Source organism: Mirounga angustirostris, unplaced genomic scaffold, assembly GCF_029215605.1.
Source record: "Mirounga angustirostris isolate CCGP_5_RB_7025 unplaced genomic scaffold, mMirAng1.0.hap1 SCAF_2, whole genome shotgun sequence".
In the NCBI taxonomy this organism is placed as follows: domain Eukaryota; kingdom Metazoa; phylum Chordata; class Mammalia; order Carnivora; family Phocidae; genus Mirounga; species Mirounga angustirostris.
This window is the reverse complement of record NW_026991710.1, coordinates 186,353,567-186,376,226: the sequence shown is the minus strand read 5'-3', so window position 1 is coordinate 186,376,226 and position 22,660 is coordinate 186,353,567. Positions and strand designations below refer to the sequence as shown.

General features: G+C 39.8%; 1 protein-coding gene across 2 annotated transcripts; it reads right to left on the bottom strand.

Moving 5' to 3' along the window:
- Positions 1-801: 801 nt before the first annotated feature.
- On the bottom strand, positions 802-20,505 carry CCDC110 (coiled-coil domain containing 110). Of its 2 annotated transcripts, XM_045879656.3 has the most exons (6): positions 20,056-20,505; positions 5,904-5,959; positions 5,565-5,630; positions 4,201-4,311; positions 1,342-3,457; positions 802-875 (listed from the first exon to the last, which is right to left on the bottom strand). In XM_045879656.3, the coding sequence occupies exons 1-6, from the start codon at positions 20,171-20,173 to the stop codon at positions 826-828; spliced, it is 2,517 nt and encodes an 838-aa protein (XP_045735612.1). In that variant the 5' UTR covers positions 20,174-20,505; the 3' UTR covers positions 802-825. The 2 variants fall into 2 exon arrangements, with proteins under 2 accessions (XP_045735612.1, XP_045735611.1); XM_045879655.3 differs by lacking the exons at positions 4,201-4,311; positions 20,056-20,505 and having other exon boundaries at positions 5,754-6,012.
- Between the last annotated feature and the right edge of the window lie 2,155 nt (positions 20,506-22,660).

The window sequence follows — 22,660 nt, the reverse complement described above, 5'->3', positions numbered from 1 at the left end:
CCACATGATCACTTTGGTAAATGCAGGAAAAGCATTTGACAAAATTCAACCACTTTATTTGTATAGCAATCAGTCTTGGAAGCTAAAGACAGTGTCTCCTCTGGAGCAAGGACAAGTATGGTAATTGTCCTATATAATAAGGGTAATGTTTCCATCAAGAGCAAAGGGGAGGCATAGGCATGCTTACTGCACTCATAAAAGATTTGGGTTCCCTAAGTTCAGAGTTCTCTCCGGTAATGCAACATGCTGTGTGACCCTTTTCATGCTGCATATAGGAATTGGGGCTTGGAGAATCAATGCAAAAGTGCTGGTGTTCTGGCTACTGCTATTGCTGTGAGCAACAAACTGTTCTTTATCCCTGACCCAGGACTCTCATGTCTTCCACTAGAATCCATGAAACTGTCAGACCAACATTAACTTACAAGTTCAGTGAAATCTCAAGGCTGTTCACAGTTCTTGACAATATAAAAATATATACCTAATTGCAGTTTCTAATTAAAAAATTACTCTAATTACAAGGTAATTATAATCCTATGTAAAAGTGAATTTAAAATAATTTTGTGGAGGGAGCACCTGGGTGGCTCAGTCAGTTAAGCATCCAACTCTTGATTTCAGCTCAGGTCATGATCTCAGGGTCCTGAGATCAGGCCCCACATTGGGCTCTGCTCTTGGTGGGGAGTCTGCTTGAGATTCTCTCTCTCCCTCTATCCCTCCTCGCACCGCCCCCCCCCCAGCACTCTCTCTTTCTCTAATTATTAATTAAAAAAATAATTTGTGGAGAAAAAAGTACTGGACAAAGGATTTTGAAACATTGATTTTAGAAATTTATTTACATATCTTGGATGGAAGCAATTGATACAGTTGACTTGGAATTCCTGGAAAAAAAAGAATTTTTTAATGTGGGAGTGCCAAGTATACTTCAGAAAACAGAAACAAAAACCCTGCTCCCTGCCAAAGTTGCTGTGTGCATATACAATGTATAGAAGTAATATAAATAAAATAACAACATGAGTTTTATCAAAAGAGCAAAATTCCTTTTTTTTTTTAAAGTAGGCTCCATGCCCAGTGTGGAGCCCAATGTAGGGCTTGAACTCATGACCCTGAGATCAAGACCTGAGCTGAGATCAAGAAACAGACACTTAACCAACTGAGCCACTCAGGCGCCCCAAAAGAGCAAAGGTCCTAAATAATTCCAATAGATAATAAATTGGGTACAAATCTTACAAGAATAAATTGTATTCATCTTAAAAGTTTCCTTCTTATTACTGTACTCTGGCTAGTGCCCAATAGGTGAAAAAAATCTTAAACACATCTCTACTAATCCACTGCAATGTTACATACCTTTCAAATCAGGAGCCAAAGGCCTACTCCTAGGACCAGAGGTGTCTTCATAAGTATCACAGTTGTCAAAATGGAATTTCTCTCTTCTTGAAATATAACCCTTTTTTGATAGGTCACTCTGTGGACTGCAGACTTTTTCACTTAGATTTAAATAATCTCTTTGAAGATTCCGCATCTCAAATTCTAAGGTATCCCTTTCATTTTCTATACTTCTTACATAGTTTTCTAAAAGTATTTTATCTTCTGCAAGTCTACTGATGCTGTTTTCAAATTTTATATTTTCTTTACTATGTTTTTTTAGTTCTTCTTTTAGAATCTGATTATCTGTTTTAATTTCCATTACCATTTTTGATAACATTTCACATTCAGTGCCCATTTCTGACAAACTATTCTTATAAATACTTGCTTCTGATTTTGCATTTTTTATTTCTTTCAGAAAATTCTCCTCTGCAGTGGATTGGTATGTTTGAATATTCTCAATTTCTCTTTCCATCATTTGTCTAGCAGCAATGGATTCTTGTAATGTTGTTTCAAGATTAAGTTTTTCACTTTTAACTGTTTCTATTATTTGAAGAAGTGTCTCTTGTTCAGTTTTTGCCAACCTTTCTTTCTCTTTTAGCTGCATTATCTCTAGTTGGTTTTCCTTCAGTTCATTTTCAACTGAGCTTCTTTCCTTTAGAAGCTGGTATGTTTTTTTCTCTAGCATTTCCTTTTCATCTCGTATCAATAGAATATTTGTTTTCATTGATTCCATTTCTATACTCATTCGATTATTTTCATTATTGACTATGGCCATATCATTTTGAGTTTTGTGTTCCTTACTTTTTAGTTGATCTAATGTTTCTATCATTTGTTGCTTCTCCAAAGAAAGTTGACTATTTTTTTCCTCTAGGGTTTTATTTTGTCCTACAAGAACATTATATTTACTAATTATTTTTTTCAATTCTTTAAGACATTCTTTACCATCTTCTTCTGTTTTAATTAACTTGGACTGAATAGCATTCTTTTCTTCAACCAAATTCTTAAGTTGCTTTTCATATGTTTCAATTTTCTGTATCAGAGACTGTGTAGTAAGCACAAGAGGTTTTATTTTGGTCTTAAGGGTTAGATTTTTATTCTCCAGCTCTGTTACTCTTTTCTGTATCTGCGTAGATTCTTTTAGGTAATTCTGTAAGTACTGAATTTTTGCAACACAGTGCTCAGTAACAGAATTGACTTTGGATGTTTTCTCATTTTCAAACATTATTGGTCCTTGTTTTGATATTAGTGGTTGTGTTTCTTTGCCTTTCATTTCATATTTTGTTGGGTCAAAGAATGACAGTGTAGGTCTTGGAACTCTGGAATGGAATTTTAAATCTGCAATATTCTTGCCAGTGATAGGAATTTCCTTACTGTTTTTCTCATTTCTCCTTCCCCTGTGCATTTCACTCTTGGATAACCTTTTACATTTCCTGCAAAAATTCACATGGAATTTTGACACTGTTTCCCTGAATGGTAGTAATTTGTTTACTAATGCTTCTAATTCTGCAATTCTCTTTGATTTTATATCTTCATTTAAGTTACTTTCTATATTTTCTTCCTTAATAAAGTCAATTTTTTCCTTGTGACTGGGGGACAGGTCATATTTACCATTTCTTGGAACATTTGTGTCAGTTTTTAAAGTTTGAAGTTCATTTGTAAGTGCCAGTTCTCTATCATGTGACTTTTGTAGTTCTTCCTTCATTTGTTTGATAGAACGACAGATATCGTCTAAATTTTCACAGAATCCATGCTTGAGGAAAGGCTCGGTAATTTTGGATTTATCCAGAATTACTGTATCAGCTTGAGGCATCATATTTTGAGGTGCATGAGGTAGAAAACTATAAAGGTTATTATAATTCTTCACCATGTCAGAATTTTCTGAAGGGTTCATAATTATGTTTGAAGCTGAATTATCTGTTGAAGTTCTCTGAGTTAATAGGTCCTTGAAATGTATCTGGGATGGAGTATCTATACCTTGACAGAGACTGTTAACAATATCACTGCTGAATTTTTCTTCTGTTGAATGAATAGTGTTGGACTCCTCAAAATGATGAATTTTCTCCATAGAAAGGATTTCTTTTTGATTCTCTATAGGCTAGTGACAATAAAAAGCACACTATAAATGTACTATATCATTTGCCACATGACAAGCAAATCAAGAAAATATTTTGTGGAGGATTTATTTTTACAACCCAGATGAACATTTTATCCATTTCTACAGGCAAAGAGGCCTAATGAATATGACTCATTTTCTCCAGAAAAATCTAACAACAGTTATTTTGAGATCTGTAACTCTGGTCTTCACAATTTGCTTAGAAATTATACTTATTTCCTCAGAGGGTGATGTACATGGGTCAACCCTTCTCAATATCAGAAATAGAAATTTAGAATCCCTTAGGAGACCATTGTAGATAGATGGGGAAGATAGAAGCAATAGGTCAAATGCAATAGGAATTTTAAGGGAAATGAATATTTCCACTTCCGGGCTGTTTGTCAACCTTAGCTTGCATTCCTGTTTCAGATGATTCTAGGGCTGTGACTATTCTAGAAATGCGAGCTCTAATCAGTGTAGACAGAGTGACTCTGGTTCCAGCCTGTTTCTAGAGAATTCACCTCAGGTCTTGGTCAATCCTAAAAGTAGAAAAATTCCTAAGTGGATAGACAGGCTAAAAAAAACCTGCCTTATATTTCAATGTACTTGGGAATCTTTTAGGTATTCCTCTGACAGTCCATTTGACCCATGAAGAAGGTTAAGAATATAAAGGTGAAGATAAAATGGTTGTGGTAACATTTTTGAAGTCACTAAATATAGAAATAGTTTTGTACAGAATAACATACCAAAGCTTTTTCAATGCGTGTGCCAAATACTAGATTTTTTTCTGAGCTATATTGTGGGTTTTCTACTTCAATAATACTTTTGTTCAAGATTTCACTGATTTCAGACTGTACCTTTAAAAGATAAATTGATAATGTTAGAATTTTATTTCAGAGTTATAAACTTATGAATGTATAGGAATAACAGATACTATAATTCAAAGATACCTTTAAATTTCCTGGACATAAAAATTCTTTTCCATCATGTAAAATATAAAATACATGTATTTAATTTATAATAATCTCTATCATTAAAGGAATTTTTAAAGAAAATTATGTCTTTATTATATGATTGTAAAATCAGGAAAACTTACTTTAGTAAAGCAATAAAATTTTATGAACTATATTCAAGTAATTTTGGGTGTTTGATTTTTATATTGTTGAATAAAGCAGAGATTTTGATCTCTGTCATCAGAACTGAATCTATTCGATTACCCTCAGGAGGAGTTTGTCTTCTCTTGCCACTTCCCTGCACCTGCTTTTAGTATAAGAATATTAGGATGAAGTTTATATTGGGCTTTAGTGAGTATGTGTTGTGTTATGTACCACCAATATCCCTACCCTATCCTTCTGTTAATACTATCTCTTATTTGTTCTGGATAAAGTCCATGTGCCTTTGGTGATCCCACTTCCAGCTGCACGTGACTGAGAGCTAACCAGTCAGAACACTGCCTTCCTTTCAACAGTGATTTGTTCAAGGATTGCATATGAACCAATCTCAGGCAGTCAGAATCAGTCCAAGCACTTCAGTAGAAACTCTTAAGGAAGAAAAGAGCATGGTCTCTTCGCTGACTGGAATCTGGAAGGATAAAAGCCTAGCGCTTCTAGCAGCCCTTTTGCTACCACATGGAGTCTGAGAATCCAGTATAGTGGAAAGCAAAACCAAAATAAGGAGTGAGATGGGTTCCTGATGACTGAAGTCCTGATCATATGGATTAAGCCATCGCCAGGTGAACTTGTTTGTCCCTAGGGTTTTCAGTTACCTGAAACTAAAAGTGTATCTTACTAATAAGATACACTTTTTCCCTAGGTGGATTTGAGTTAGATTTCTTCTCACTTATAATGAGAGTTCCCATTTGTAAACTATATATAGGTAGCACTTTAAACATACATTTTAAAAAAAATCAGTGAGTACTATTTCTTTTTGGCTCATATCCAAATTCAACGATAATAGAATGTAGTTTCCCCCAAACAAATTTTGAGCCTGGAATATTCTTATTTTATTACATTCTACATGAACTAATCAGTTGGCTAGTGATCATTAGCTTAGAAATGTGGGATGATATCTTGTTTGGATATCTCCCATATAGAGATTAAAAGAAACATACCATGCTAACATTCTGCAAAGTCTGTATTCGGAGAGCCTGAAATGATTCCAGTTGATGCTGAAGGGCCTATAATAAAATTAAACATGGTATGAAATTGAACCATTTTGAAATTGCTATTATTTCTTTTTATATATATCCCCCAAAGTTGCCTATTACCAGAAATGATCACATGAGGGTCAAAGGACTCACATTCTTAGTCATTCTTGCTAATTCTCCAATGTATTTTCATGAAGATTTTTGTGGAAAATCCACGTGAATTTTGGAAGTATTTATTCTGAAAGAGATCAGCCTTTACACAGGTATTTGGAGAAAAAAAAACCGAAATGAAAATGAACTTACTTTCAGTGCTGATTGTGGTTGGATTTGATGTTCTGATTCTGATATGCAGCCATATTCTAAAAAGCAAAATTGAAAAACCATATGATCTAATTCTTAAGTTTTATTTTTAAACAACTGCAGTAGTCTCCTAACTTTCTTGGATAGTGAGACAGAGATAATGAGAATTTTGATGTTCACATTAGGAAGAACCCAATGCTAGTCACATAATAAGATCAAGAAATAATTTTCCTTTTTTTAAAAAAAGATTTTATTTATTTATTTGAGAGACAGAGAGAGAATGAGAGAGTGAGAAAGCATGAGAGGGGAGAGGGTCAGAGGGAGAAGCAGGTTCCCCACTGAGCTGAGAGCCCGATGTAGGACTCGATCCCAGGATTCTGGGATCACGACCTGAGCCGAAGGCAGTCGCTTAACCAACTGAGCCACCCAGGTGCCCAAGAAATAATTTTCACTTGGCTTAAATAATTTTCACTTGAGGTTGTAATAGTGGTTTTACTTTTATAATAAACCATTAACTTGTAATGCCAAACTTGGAACTCTCAAAAACTCAATTATCTTTGTTTCTGCAATATAAACTGCATTTAAAAAAACAAACAACTAATAATCCTGTTGTGGGAGACCTTTGACAAAGTACTGTGTAGGTCTCAGTGTCTATGAAATGGCCATGTGCTGTTTTTCCTCATCATGGAAAACAAATTGGACTTACAGAGCATAATTTTTGTAATGCTCTTAAGCAAAATACTATAAAAACCCATGTGTTCCTTCCTAGAAAATAGATTAAAGATATGTAACAGGGGAGAGACTATAAACTGTTTGCAAATTTCCTGACATATATCCCTCTTTGTCCAAACAGGTTTTTTGCTTGCTTTGTAAATTTTTATTATAATTTAAAAAACACTCAGTGTCTCAAATGAAATGAGAGTTATGATGGAATGTTCCCCTAGGCTGACAATTTCTGCCCTAAGAGAAGTGGTTTTTTTTTTTTTTTTTAAAGATTTTATTTATTTATTTGAGAGAGAGAGAATGAGAGACAGAGAGCATGAGAGGGAGGAGGGTCAGAGGGCAAAGCAGACTCCCTGCCGGGCAGGGAGCCTGATGCGGGACTTGATCCCGGGACTCGAGGATCATGACCTGAGCCGAAGGCAGTCGCTTAACCAACTGAGCCACCCAGGTGCCCTGCCCTAAGAGAAGTTTTTAAAAGAGGTCAGCACGTCCCTCATTTGGAATGACAGTCTGCCAGATGTTATAGGAGCTTGTTGCAAAGTGCAAGCACCCCCCTACCCCCCATTTGCCATCTGGCCCTTCAACACTGAGAGAGCAACTTTGGTTCAGAGCCTGGAGCTGTTTGGTCAACTGAAGATCCCACCTTCATCGGAGGGCAGGGAGGGACAGTGAGTCTGTTTGGGTATTGCTCAGCTTTGCATCTTACTAGGAATAAAACAATAGTCTGAATTGTTCATCTCAGAGAGATTAAAAAACAAAACAAAACTCAAGTGAGATCTGGACGAATGCAACAAGGCATCCCAAAGTTTTTCAGACTCTAAGACAACTTCTAAATGAACTCAAATTGTAAATCAAAACCAATATATTACCTAGAACCCCACCACCCAGAATTAACCATTATGAATTTTAGGTACTCTCAGTCAGCTCTCTATGCATATATGCAGAAAAAAAGAATTTATTTTAGAACAGTGGGATAATATTATACATGTTACTTTTTTTTTTTAAGATTTTTTTATTTGTTTATTTGACAGAGAGATAGAGAGCACAAGTAGGCAGAGAGGCAGGCAGAGGGAGAGGGAGGAGCAGGCTTCCCGCTGAGCAGGGAGCCCGATGTAGGGCTCGATCCCAGGACCCTGGGATCATGACCTGAGCCGAAGGCAGCCACTTAACCAACTGAGCCACCCAGGCGCCCCTCTATACATGTTACTTTTGATAAGTAGTATTAAATTTGTGTTTCTTTTAATAGAATAAAGAAAACTGCAATTAGTTGAAATTATCACTATTGTTCAGATTTTTTTCACTATGTGAAAGATTATTTCCTATAAAACCCCTTTAAGCTAATGAAAATATATCATGAGGACTAAGAGATTGGAATTTTTATGTTTTTTAATAACGTATACTTCCACTGTATTCAGTGTTGATTTAGTCCTTGCCAAGAAGGGGAGTAAATGATGAGAAAATTAGCATTATACTTGCTCTCACATTTACTTCCCACTTTTCATGATATTTGCTTATTACATTATTTTTACACTGTGATGTTTTATGATGCTTTACATTTTAAACACAAAGATAGGACATTATTATTATAAATATTTTCAGCTGTCAACTTTATTTTTAATGGATTTACTGTTCAGAATTCCATCTCCTTTCTGCATCTACAGCACCAGCTTCCCTTTTCCACACAGGTTTCTTTTGTCTCATTAGGAGGACTTGCAAATTGAAGGCTAGGTACAGTATTTCTTTTGCTAAAACTGAGTACGAAGTATGGGTCAAAAGAAATTTAAAGACTTGGTAAAGGGATATAGCAAATACAAGATTTTAAAGAAAGAACATGAGATTTACACAGTGCTTCTACATATATTTCCCTCCCTCCATCTCTTCCTTCTTTTTTGACCATCGTATGATTGCAGTTACCATGATGCTTCTTTTCATATGGCTCAGTGCAACCTGAGTAACTCTGCTCAGAATTTGTTTTCTTTGACATACTGTAGATGTTTTCTCTTGACATTCTTCTTGGAGTCCATTGGTCTGTCCCTCTGAAATATGGTTTCAGGGCCAGGGTGTTTTACTATCCATTTTCTATAGCCTAAAAATTAGGTGAGAGGGGTCTGGGGGAAGAGACATCATTTGGAGCTGTGTGAAGCCTCCATTGGAGGATGTGATCACTGCCATTTTGTTGTTGTTCCCTGAGACTGGTTAGAAATCTAGAGGAGATATATCTTATTACCCTAGGGAGATATTCTCTTGATTGGGATCATTCTCTTAATTCAGTATGGAGTGTCCTGGAACTAGGACTGCCACATAAGATTGTAAAGGTTGTTCCCTACACAAGGGCTCCTGGCCAAAAGATAAATGTGGGCTGAGATGTGTCCCATGCTCCACTGCACTCAGCTAACCAGTACCCTATGTGGGTTTGCATATACCTAGAGTCTGATATACCTTTCTCTAATCCATGCAAAGGCACCCCATGAGCCAATGGCAGCCCTACTCAGAACTTCTTTCCTCAGAGCAAAGTAAGCCCCTGTTGATCAGTGTCCAGGTTTACTTATCTATTCTCCTAGCTGCTCCTCTCTACCCACCTAAAGCCCAATCAGCAGAAAGGAAGACACAGGTATTTCCTCTTTTTGTATTCACATTTTGTATTAACAGTGGGAGGGGCATTAATGAGTATTTTCAGGATTTTGACTCGTTTTATTGCTTCTGAAAGTCAGAAGCCAGTCAGTAGTTTGCCTTGCCAGAATCTTCTGTCTTTATTTTTGGCCTCTATTTTCCAATTTTATGTCCTTCAGGTGCTGCTGGTGAAGTTTTTGCTGGTTTTCTAATTTTTTTTTTCTTTTGTTTATTTCATTTGGTACTGGAGGAGGGAGGTCTGGAGTCTTCCTTGGCTCTAAAATCTCTATCTGAAAGTCTAGAATAATTTTTAAAAGTTAATGATTTAGCGTTTTTTTGTTTATTTCACATTTAGTGATTCATTCCTTCAACAACATCATTCATTCAAATATTGAGTGTCTAGGATGTGGTATGCCAAATTATAGGTACTAGAGACACAGCAATAAATAAGACAACTTGTAAACCTCTTGCGGTACCTACGTTCTAGAGAATGAGCAGAAAATAAAAAGCACACAAAGAAATAAACAAGATACTTTCAAATAGTGATAAATAACACAAAGAGGATAGGCTAATGTGACAGGGAGGATGGGGACAGCACTGGAGAAAGTGGTTGGCAGAGGCTATCTGGCCTGGTCCGTGGCCTGAATGTGGTGAGTTTTAGCTAGGTGTGCTCTGGACTGCGCATCTGACCTCCACTGGAACTGAGCCCTGCAAAACTCTCTGGTCAGGAAACATGGTGTGGGCAGCGGTTTATGCTGGTCTTCTGGGGGAGGGACCTGCCATGCTGGAACTGAGGCAAGCATGTTTGAGAAGGGCAGTTCCACTGGCTTCAGCCAAGATTACCATATGATAAGAAAAGGCCAGCCATGTGAACATCTGTAGGAAGAGATTTGGAGCAGAGGACATGACAGAGTCCTGAAGCATAACATGCTTATCTGTGTTTGCAGAACAGAAGGAAAGTCAATATGGCTGTGGCTTAATGAGCAGATGGAAGCCCATTATGATTAGAGGTCAGAGGGGGAGACAGGGCTAGATTATATAGGACCTTGTGGGCCACCTGAGTGGTTTGGCTTTTATTTTAAGTGAAATGGGAAGCTTTAGAGGGTTTCAAACATGAGAATGATTTGATCTGAAAAGAAACATTTATGGTCACTCTACTGCATGATAATGGGTTATAAGGTGGCAATGGCAGGGCTACTATGGTAATTCAAGTGAGAGACAAAGGTATCTTGGACTAGAATGGCAGAAGGGAAGATGGAGAAATATAGGTGGATTTAGAATAGGTTTTGAAAATAAAGCATTGTTAGGTGGTTAAATGTGGCCAGAAGAGATGAAGAAAGGATGACTCCTGTTTTTTTTTTTTTTTTTTGGTGAGAGCAGATGGATGATGAAATCTGATGTTATTTACTAAAATGGAAAAGAATGGAGTAGGAAGATGTTTTAGGGAAAACTTTTAGATATGTTAAAGTTAAGTTTCCTGTTAGTTGTCAAAGTGGACATCAAAAGGCAGTGGGATATTCCCGTCTCTGGTTCAAGGGAATGGATATGAACACTGCATTGGAAAATACAGATGTCACTGCTGGCCTAGACAAGGGCAGTTTCTGTGCAGTGACAGGCACAAAAACCCAAATGAAGTGGCTAGAGAGAATGGAATTTGAAGATTTGTGGGCATTGAGTATAGGCAACTCTTTTGAGTTTTATTGTGGAAAGAAATAGGGTGCCTAGTGGAATAGGGTGCATGTTAGAAGAGATGTGAAGGTCAGGAAGAATTTTTTAACCATGAGAGATTCTAACATGCCTGCTTCCTGCTGGAATCATGTAGTAGGAAAGGAGAAGAGTAATTCTGGAGAATGAGGGAGGTTAATTGCAGAAGCTGAGTATCTGAGAATTCCAGGAGAGCTAGGATAAAGAGGAAATGAGCTTTGATTGAGCAGGGACAATTCTTCCATTGAAACTGGGGACAGCAAGAACAGGAGCAGGAAGATGGTGGTGGAGTAGGAGGACCCTAGGCTCACTTTGTCCCATGAATACAACTAGATAACTATCAAATCATCCTAATGCCCCAGGAATCAACCTGAAGACTGACAGAAAAAACTCCACAACTAAAGCAAGAAAACAGGCCATATCGAAGAAAATAGGAAGTGTGGAAATGTGGTTTAGGGGAGAGACAGATCATAGCTGCTGTGCAGGGGAAGGAGTCATGGTTGCAGAGAAGGGAGGGAGAGAGAGAGGAGCACACAGGGGAATGCACAAGGAGAACATTTCCCCAAAGCCATTGGCTTAGAAAATGAGAGGGGCTGAATTCATTGAGTTTTTGCAATCAGTGGGGCTTAAATCCTGGAGTTTTAAACATCAGCAGCCTTGGCTGGGATAGAGCCCAGACAGCCCTGTGCTGCTCCTAGACAGAAGGCAGGCAAACAACAGGGGGGCAGAGAGTGTGGAAACAGCCATCTGAAGAGCACCTGGGGCACACAGTGAGGAGATTTTCTGCTCTTCTCAGAGCATGTCCCTGAGAGGCAGCATTCACAGAAACAACTCTGAGGGAACAAAGGAGCTGGCCAGTGCCATTCCCTGCCCTGCCCCTCAGCATAAACACAGAGCCACCTGTGGGAAGCAGTGCAGCACAGACACTGGCTGCCTAACTTGCTTACACCAAGCCCTACCGCCCTGTGCTGCAGTGGAACTGCCCTTCTCAAACATGCTTGTCTCAGTCCCAGCATGGCAGGTCCCTCTCCCAGAAGACCAGTGCAAGCCCCTGCCCACACCCTGTCTCCTGACCAGAAAGTTTTGTAGGGCCTCAGTTCCAGTGGAGGTGGTGAGAGGTCTCATTTCACAAGCAGTCCAGAACACATCTAGCTCAAACTCACCACATTCAGGCCAGGGACCAAACACTGCCCACAGCATGCAAGGAAAGACTCTGCAGATGACTGGCCTGAAAGAGCAGCCAGAACACAACAGCAGAGTGCACGCAGCACACACCAGAGGCACTCTCTGAAGTGCCAGGCCTTGGGAACTACATGACCTCTTCTTCATGAGGCTATTACTTTCAGGAGCAGAAGACATAACTGGTTTTTCTAATACAGAAAGAAGGCAGATACGTAGATAAAATGTGAAGACACAGGAATTTATCCCAAATGAAAGAACAAGATAAGGCCAAAGCCAGTGGTCTAAGCAAAACAGATACAAGTAACATGCCTGATGGAGAATTTAAAGCAATGATCATAAGGATACTCACTGGGCTTGAGAGCAGAATAGAAGACATCAGTGAGACCCTTACCACAGAGATAAAAGAGTCTCACTGATGATCAGAAATGAAGAGTGCAACAAATGAAAATAGAAACACCCTCGATGCAATGAACAGCAGGCTGGAAGAAGCAGAGGAATGAATTAATGACCCAGAACAGAGTAATGAAAAGTAGTCAAGTTGAACAAAAAAGAAAAAAAATTGTGCAAAATGAGAATAGATTTAAGGAACTCAGTGACTCCACCAAAGATAATAATATTCATATTATAGGAGTCTCAGAAGAAGAAGAGAGAGAAAAGGGGACAGAAAATTTATTTGAAATAATAGCTGAAAATTTGCCTAATCTGGGGAAGGAAACAACATCCAGATCCGGGAGGCAGAGAGAACTCCCATCAAAATGAACAAAAGCAGGCCAACACAAAGACATATTGTAATTAAATTTGCAACATATAGTGATAAAGAAAAAATCTTAAAAGCAGCAAGACAAAAGTAGTCCTTAACACCTATTTTTCTCAAACTATTCCAAAAAATAGAAAAGGAAGGAAAATTCCAAATTCATTCTATGAGGCCAGCATTACTCTGATACCAAAACCAGATAAAGACACAACTGAAAAGATAACTACAGGCCAATATCCCTGATGAACATACATACAAAAATTCTCAAATATTAGCAAACCAAATCCATCAATACATTAAACAAATCATTCACCAAGATCAAGTGGAATTTCTTCTTGGATTGCAAAGGCGGTTCAATATTCTCAAATCGGTCAACATGGCACATCACATTCATAAAAAAAAGGATAAGAACCATATGGTCATTTCAGTTGATGCAGAGAAAGCATCTGACAAAGTACATCATACATTCACGGTAAAAACCATCAACAAAATAGGTTTAGAGGGAACATACCTCAACATAATAAAGTCCATATATGAAAAACCCACAGCTAATATCAACCTAAATGGGGAAAAACTGAGAGCTTTTCCTCTATGGTCAGGAACAAGACAAGGATGTCCACCTGAACCACTTTTATTCAACATAGTATTGGAAGTCCTAGCCACAGCAATCAGACAACAAAAAGAAATAAAAGGCATCCAGATGGGCAAGGAAGAAATGAAACTTTCACTATTTGCAGATGATATGATACTCTATATAGAAAACCTGAACAAATCCACCAAAAAACTGCTAGAACTGATAAACCAATTCAGTAAAGCTGAAGAATACAAAATCAACGCACAGAAATCTGTTGCATTTCTATACATCAATAATGAAGTAGCAGAAGAGAAATTCAGGAATCAATCCCATTTACAACTGTACCCCAAACAATGAGATACCTAGGAATAAATTGAACCAAAGTGGTGAAAGACCTATACTCTAAAAACTATAAACACCGATGAAAGAAACTGAAGGTGACACAAGGGAATGGAAAGACATTCCGTGCTCATGGATTGGAAGAACAAATATAGTTATATGTCTATACTACCCAAAGCAATCTCCACATTTAATACAATCCCTATCAAAATACCAACAGCATTTTTCACAGAGCTAGGACAAGCAATCCTAAAATTTGTATGGAACCACAAAGGACCCTGAATAGCCAAAGCAATCTTGAAAAAGAAAAGCAAAGCTGGAGGCATCACAATTCCAGACTTCAAGTTATATTACAAAGCTATAGTGATCAAGACAGTATGGTACTGGCACAAAAATAGACACATATATCAATGGAACAGAATAGAAAACTGAGAAATAAACCCACAATTATATGGTCAATTAATCTTCAACAAACCAGGAAAGAATATCCAATGGGAAAAGGAGAGTCTCTTCAACAAATGGTGTTGGGAAAACTGGACAGCTACATGCAAATGAGTGAAACTGGGCCACTTTCTTTTTTTTTTTTAATTTTTATTTATTTATTTATTTATTTTTAAAGATTTTATTTATTTATTTGAGAGAAAGAGAGAGAGACAGAGAAACAGCATGAGAGGGGAGAGGGTCAGAGGGAGAAGCAGGCTCCCCGCTGAGCCGGGAGCCCGATGTAGGACTCGATCCCAGGACTCCGGGATCATGACCTGAGCCGAAGGCAGTTGCTTAACCAACTGAGCCACCCAGGCGCCCTGGGCCACTTTCTTATACTATAACAAAAATAAATTCAAAATGGATTAAAGGCCTAAATGTGAGATCTGAAACCATAAAAATCCTAGAAGAGAACATAGGCAGTAACTTTTTTGACATTGGCCATAGCAAATTCTTTTTAGGTATCTCTCCTGAGTCCAGGGAAACAAAAGCAAAATAAACTATTAGGACTACATCAAAATAGCTTCTGTACAGCAAAGGAAACCATCAACAAAACTAAAAGGCAACCTACAGAATGGGAGAAGATACTTGCAAATGACATATCTGAAAAGGACTAGTATCCAAAATATAAATTTTATAAAGCTTATAAAACTCAACACCCCCAAAATAATCTAATTTAAAAATGGTCAGTTAACATGAATAGACATTTTTCCAAAGAAGTCATACTGATGGCCAACAGACACATGAAAAGATGCTCAACATCACTTATCATCAGGGAAATGACTGGTGAGAATGTGGAGAAAGGGGAATCTTCTTGCAGTTATTGGGAATGCAAACTGGTGCAGCCACTGTGGAAAACGGTATGGAAGTTCCTCAAAAGTTTAAAAACAGAACTACCCCACAATCCAGGAATTGCACTACTAGGTATTTACCTAAAGAATAAAAAAATACTAATTCAAAGGAATACATGCACTCTGATGTTTATAGTAGCATTATCTACAGTAGCCGAATTATGGAAATAGCCCAGGTGGTTCATCTATTGATAAATGGATAAAGAAGAAGTGGTACACATATACAATGGAATACTACTCAGCTATAAAAAAGAATGAAGTCTTGCCATTTGCAATAATATGGCTGGAGCTAGAGAGTATTATGCTAAGTGAAATAAGTCAGTCAGAGAAAGACAAATACCATGTGATTTCACTCATATGTGGAATTTAAGAAACAAAACAAAGGAGCAAAGGGGAAAAAAAAGAGGCAAACCAAGAAACAGATTCTCTAGAGAACAAACTGATTGACAGTGACCAGAGGGGGCGGGGGTGGGGGATGGGTGAAATAGGTGATGGGGATTAAGGAATGCACTTGTGTGACCAGCACCAGGTGTTGTATGGAAGTGTTGAATCACTATATTGTACACCTGAAATGAATATAACACTGTCTGGTAACTAAACGGAATTTAAATAAAAACTTGACAAACAAGAAATGGGGGACAGCAGATAATACGGGTACACAAGCAGGTAGGTCAGCAAATTTTAAGTTTGAGGGTCAGGGAGTTTGGGTCTGATTGCTTCTTTTTTTTCATATAGTGTGAGATTATGTTAATGAGTTTAGAGGTAGTGGTGAAGGGTTTTGGAGATTGAGGAAACAATAGAGTGAAATAGTTATCTTGGAGAAGTTTTGAAAAAGCATTTGCTGGGGAAATAAAGTGTTCCAAGGAGCACTGAGATCCATGTTATGACTCAGAAGTGAATGGCTTTCTCCTGCAATGTTCAGAGGATTCAGTGAAGATATAGAATAGGCAGAGAGTTGGATTTATCGGTTTTTAATGGCTATTAAAATAACTTTTTGTTTTTTTATGAGTTTTGGAGACATTGGCTACTACTTATTCCCAAAGGAAAGCTAATCTTAAAATTCAGCAATACTTAGTCAACCACATAGAATTATGTGATTCTAGAATTGGAAGGGAAATTACCAAGTAGGCACAGGAAGGGGAACACAATCAAAGGTCATCATTTATTAAGTCTTTGCTAAACATGCAATATTGAGAGGTGTGTAGACGAAGTGGAAGATAGGGTCCCAGCCCTGAAGAAGCTGATACTCTACTGGGAATGCAAGAAATAGTATTCATATTATGTTCAATTAAATTCTCTAGCTGTCTCATATTTAAATGTGAGGAGTGAAAAACAAGATAGTTATCAGTGGGATGGCTTTTGAAGTAATTAAAGATATGGGGAATTTATTCTGAAACCTGCAGAGGATTATGCCATTAGTCAACATGCAGGCACACCTTGTTTTATTGTGCTTCGCAAATACTGTGATTTTTTTTTTTACAAATTGAAGGTCTGTGGCAACCCTGTGTTGAGCAAGTCTGTTGGTTCCATTTTCCCAACAGCATCTGCTTACTTTGTGTCTCTGTGTCACATTTTGGTAATTCTCACAGGATTTCAAAATTTTTTGTTATGGTGATCTGTAATCAGTGACTATAACTTGCTGAAAGCTTAGATGATGGTCATCATTTTTTAGCAAAAAAGTATTTTTTAATTAGGGTATGTGCATTTTTAAAAAGTAGACATAATGCTATTGCATGCTTAATAGACTACAGTAATATAAACATAAATTTTATATGCACTGGGAAACCAAAAAATTCATCTGACTCACTTTATTGTGACATTCTCTGTATTGCAATGGTCTGGAACCAAACCCACAATATCTCTAAGATATGCCTGTATTAAGTGCATACCTGTAGCTAACAGATGAAGGAGAACAAATGAGTTTTTAAAATGCAACATAGTAATGATTCCATATAGGATGTTAGAAGATACTCTGTAGGGCGCCTGGGTGGCTCACTTGGTTAAGAGACTGCCTTCTGCTCAGGTCATGATCCTGGAGTCCGGGGCTCAAGTCCCGCATCGGGCTCCCCGCTCAGCGGGGAGTCTGCTTCTCCCTCTGACCCTCCCCCCTCTCATGCTCTCTCTCTCTCAAATAAATAAATAAAATCTTAAAAAAAAAAAAAAGAAGATACTCTGTAGTCAAAGCTTTGTCATTCTCAGGTTCAAATGTTTTGCTATGACAACACAAATTCATTCCTAGAAGGAACTGTTTTACAAAGTCTAATGAGGTGTGACGCTGTCTGCATGGGGCTTTGTCGCGGAAGCCGTAGGGTCAGGCTGTCTGTGCTTGAATCCTGGCTTTGCCATACACTTGCTATGAGGGATAACACAAGTAGTTATCTAGTTTGTAGGTAAAGCCCTTTGCAGAATGCATGGCACAAACTAAATGCTCAAGAAATATTTATTCTAATCACTACTGCAGAGACAAGGGTATTATTAATATGATGACGAGTCAATAAATTTCAAATTTCCAGTTGCAATGGAGGGGAGGGATGGCTGCTCGAAACTCTTTAATGTTTCCCATTTTGTGCAGAATAACCCCCCAGATCCTTAGATGGAACTACAGTGCCCCCTTCCCCAATTTCCTTTCTGATCTTACCCTTCCCCTTACTCATTCTGGTCCAGTCACACCAACTGTTCCTCAAACGTGCCAGGCATTCTCCTACCTCAGGGCCTGCATTGTTGTTGTTCTCTCTGCCCGAATGCTCTTTCCCTAGAAATCTGCATTGATTACTCCTTTACCTCCTTCAGGTCTTTGCTCAGATGTGATCTGCCCCGTAAGGTCTCCTACCACCCTATTTAAAATCAAATTGCACACTCCCTATCCACCTCTGACACTCTGTATACTCCCCCACTCCCTCTGTGCCTTACTTTTCTCCATGGGATGTATTACACACAATCTCCTTTGTTCCTTCTAGTAGAAGGTAAGCTTCATGTGAGCAGGTATTTTGCATATTTTGTTCTCTGTTGGATCCCCAGCACCTAGGACAGTACTTGTTCAAAAATATTTGTTAGATGAATGAATGGATGGATGAATGAATGAAGACTTGGGTAGAACAGGGGTGCTAAAAACAGCATACTGGATATCTCGAAGTCTCAAAGTATCCTTCACATCTCCATTCCAATCAATCAAGGGTTACATAGGCTAACCACTTACTCTTTTAAAATTAAAGAGGGGCGCCTGGGTGGCTCAGTCATTAAGCGTCTGCCTTCGGCCCAGGTCATGATCCCAGGGTCCTGTGATGGAGCCCCGCATTGGGCTCCCTGCTCGGCGGGAAGCCTGCTTCTCCCTCTCCCACTCCCCCTGCTTGTGTTCCCTCTCTCGCTGTGTCTCTCTCTGTCAAATAAATAAATAAAATCTTAAAAAAATAATAAAATTAAAGAGACCTCAGAAATACTATAGGGTTTCTTGTAACTCAGCATTATTTATGCAAATGGGGTTACTATTCTGTCGGTTAGTACTCAGGGAATGGATCACATGGTGGCAATGAAGTGTAGATAGGAGAATGGAAAAAGGGGAGGGAACAAAGTCATACCTCCTAATTTTGCCATCCAAGGCAGCACCCCAGCTCAAATCTATGCTACTAAAACCCTGTCCTTGCTAGACCCTGCACTTGTAACTCATCTGCTTTAGCAAGATAGACTGTGGCTCTTAAATAAGTGTATGTAACCTCATTTTCTGTCATGCTGGCATCTTTCCCCAGAGCCCTAAATCTTATGTTAGAGAACATGTGATTTGCCAAATTAAAGTACCTCAATTTCTTCTCACCTTAAATGCTTTCTTTGAGGTCAATATTGAGTTGACATAACCTCTAAACTCTCTGTGAAGACTCTTACTCCCTGTTCAGGTTTCCTGTTGCACAAGGATGTCTGCATATCCTCATGGATGGTGGGGCACAGAAGACTGGGGCATTGGCCAGTCAGGCACTGTCCTGCTGGCCTCCTTGGAGATGCTGCTTATACTGATGGTCCCTGGGCATCCAGTTGTCTTTGGTCTACTGAGATGTGGTTGCTCTAGCTCTTCTTTCAGGGCCCTTGACATGGCATGTGCGAAGGTCCTGGATTTAGAGAGGTGCAGAAATCCTGTCCTGATCTCAGGTCACTTCTCTCAGTGCCTCCGTGTCTGGATTCCCCATATGTCACGTGTGGGTTTTGGGCAACTAGGGCTCCTAACTTGGTGCATCACTCTAGATACCGCCTTCTACCCAGAGTGCTCTGTTCCTTCCCTGGAATGTCACACTGACCACCAGCCTCTTCCAAGAGGTGGGTAACCTCCTTGGGCTTCTCTCAAGGAAGTGAGTCCAGCTTCAGTATTCTCAGTATGATACCCCTAACTGGGTATTTATACACATCTTGTTCATGGTTTATGTGGAGCTTGGAATTGTAGCACTTTGGTTATTTCAAATATCCTCCCTATACAATATTCTATAGTCCACAAATACTTACTGTAAAAAGTAATTCCTTTGGAAAAATTTATATCTTTTTAACATCTGCCCCAAAATATTCTTATTTGATATTCAAGAAGCAGTATAGTATAGCATGGTGGTTAAGGCCTGGACTCTGGAGCCACGCTGCTGAATACTGGCTTTTTCATTTGCCACCTATGTGACCTTGGGGAGTTAATCACTCTGTGCCTCAGTTTCCTCATAAAATGTGGATGATGGTAGTACCTACTTCATAGGGTTGTGGTGAGGATTAAATGAATTGATACACTTAAGTGCTTGGAACAACACCTGGCACAAAGTAAGTGTGCTGTGTTAGCTATTTTTAGTACCATAATAATAGTTACCCAAAGTACATACGTACTGGAAGTGCACCTGTCCGGCCAGTGGATTTAGGCAGGGGACCCCTTGTCTATAGTAAGAGGGAGAAACACCACTGACGTGGAGATTTTACCTGTGTCACTCCCACCACTTTCCTTTACCCCGTCAGAGGAATTTAGGATCTTGGACGCTGAAAGGAGAACGCAGTCAACTTCGTCCTCTTCCTCGTGATGCTTCTCTGTAACAACCATGCGGCGGGCTTTTAGCTTGGTGGGGAGAAGGGCGGCGAAGCGTGCGATTCGGGCCGCGGGCGCCCGAAGCGGCCACGGGAGGGCGCGCTGGGACCACGCAGCGCGGCGGGACCCGGTGCCCCGGAGGCTGGAAGCAAAGGCAGGGCGTGGGGACGGAGGCGGTGTTTTTCTCCCGGGGAGAGCAGGGGTGTGCGGCTAGTCGGGAAGATCGGCACTCCAGAAGGGACCCGCCTGGGGGTGAAAGGGCCGGGGCGCCGGGGCCGGGGTTGGGGGGCACGGCGCCCTCTCCGAGCCGTCCGCTTCCCAGGGCTCCCCCTCGAGAGACAACTCCCCACGCCGGCTCTCACCCGGGCTCATTCCTGCTGCTCAAGGTCTCCTCCCAACTGCCTTCCCCCCCACATTCCGCCCAGTGGCTTCGCGCAGGGGCAGCTCGTTGCCTGGTAACCGGGTGGCCGGCCGCCTGGAGCGGCTGCGGGGCACGCGCCCGGGTCGGAGTGGCGGGAGGCGGGGGTGCGCGCTGAGGGCCTGGGGCCTGGGGCCGCGACGCTCGTCCCGCCAGCGCCGCGCCTGGGACAGCTGCGCTTTGCTGTGCCCTCCCAACCAGGGGCTCGTCTCCCTGGGGCATTTTTCTCCTGCGGTCTTCGCTCACCGGAACTTGGTCTTGATCCTAGTTGGACACTTAAGACAGCACTGAAAAACAAACAGGGTTCTGGAGGGGAGGGGGGTGGGAGGATGGGTTGGCCTGGTGGTGGGTATTGAGGAGGGCACGTTCTGCATGGAGCACTGGGTGTTGTGCACAAACAATGAATCATGGAACACTTCATCTAGAACTAATGATGTAATGTATGGGGATTAACATAAGAATAAAAAATAAATAAATTAAAAAAAAGAAGAAGAAGAAGGTAGCGGGAGGGGAAGAATGAAGCGGGGGAAATCGGAGGGGTAGACGAACCATGAGAGACCATGGACTCTGAAAAACAAACAGGGTTCTGGAGGGGAGGGGGGTGGGAGGATGGGTTAGCCTGGTGGTGGGTATTGAGGAGGGCACGTTCTGCATGGAGCACTGGGTGTTGTGCACAAACAATGAATCATGGAACACTTCATCTAGAACTAATGATGTAATGTATGGGGATTAACATAAGAATAAAAAATAAATAAATTAAAAAAAAGAAGAAGAAGAAGGTAGCGGGAGGGGAAGAATGAAGCGGGGGAAATCGGAGGGGTGGACGAACCATGAGAGACGATGGACTCTGAAAAACAAACGGGGTTCCAGAGGGGAGGGGGTGGGAGGATGGGTTGGCCTGGTGGTGGGTATTGAGGAGGGCACGTTCTGCATGGAGCACTGGGTGTTGTGCACAAACAATGAATCATGGAACACTACATCAAAAACTAATGATGTAATGTATGGGGATTAACATAACATAACAATAATAATAATAATAAAAAGCTCAGTATATTTGCAAGATATCTGCATCTACATAAGGCTTGAACTCCAGGCTTCTTACTTTTCAGATCATGTGGCTGTTGTAAAAAATGCTCACCTCTCTAGCCTCCAGGTGCTTTTTTCCATTTGGTTTCTTAAGAGTTTCTCCCCGTAGAGGGTAAGAATGAAGCGGGGGAAATCGGAGGGGTAGACGAACCATGAGAGACGATGGACTCTGAAAAACAAACAGGGTTCTAGAGGGGAGGGGGTGGGAGAATGGGTTAGCCTGGTGGTGGGTATTGAGGAGGGCACATTCTGCATGGAGCACTGGGTGTTATGCACAAACAATGAATCATGGAACACTTCATCTAGAACTAATGATGTAATGTATGGGGATTAACATAAGAATAAAAAAAAGAAAAAAAGAAATAAAAATCTATCACTACTACAAAAAAAAAAAAAAAAATACAGCACCTGTTGGGCCAGAGCTGTGCGGACAAAGGGCAACGGTTGGAGACAGGCATACACTTAGGAACTTTCTCCGTTTTTTAAATTTCATTGTTTGTTGATTTTGCTTCATTCCTCGTTTTTCAACCTATCCGCCGGAAAAGTTTTAGTGTTTGGGGATTTGAACGATCCAAAATCAATAGTGGAAAAGGACTTTTGCTTGCTGTGGTTAAAAGAAGACCCCTATTTCCAATAATGATCTTAACGTAATAATGAAATGTATGAAAATGTACACATTAAAGCTGTCACAGACTCACTGATCTCCATATGTCAAAGCATACTAATTTCCTGTGCACCTGGGCAAACCACTTGCAAAAGATGGATGTTGTGTTGGAATCTGGAACTTGTTCAACGAAGGACTGTTTGGCGTGGTTGCAAGCAATACTTTGTGCAGAACAGAAAATGGCGCTTTTTAAGTAAAAGTTTTAATGAATATATATTACTTTTTTTTTTGCAATAGCAACCATTACAGAGAGACTATAAAATAATTGAAATTTCAAATTGTAAGTCACAATAAGGAATTTAAGGTCATGATACAATAATTTATTTTATAATAA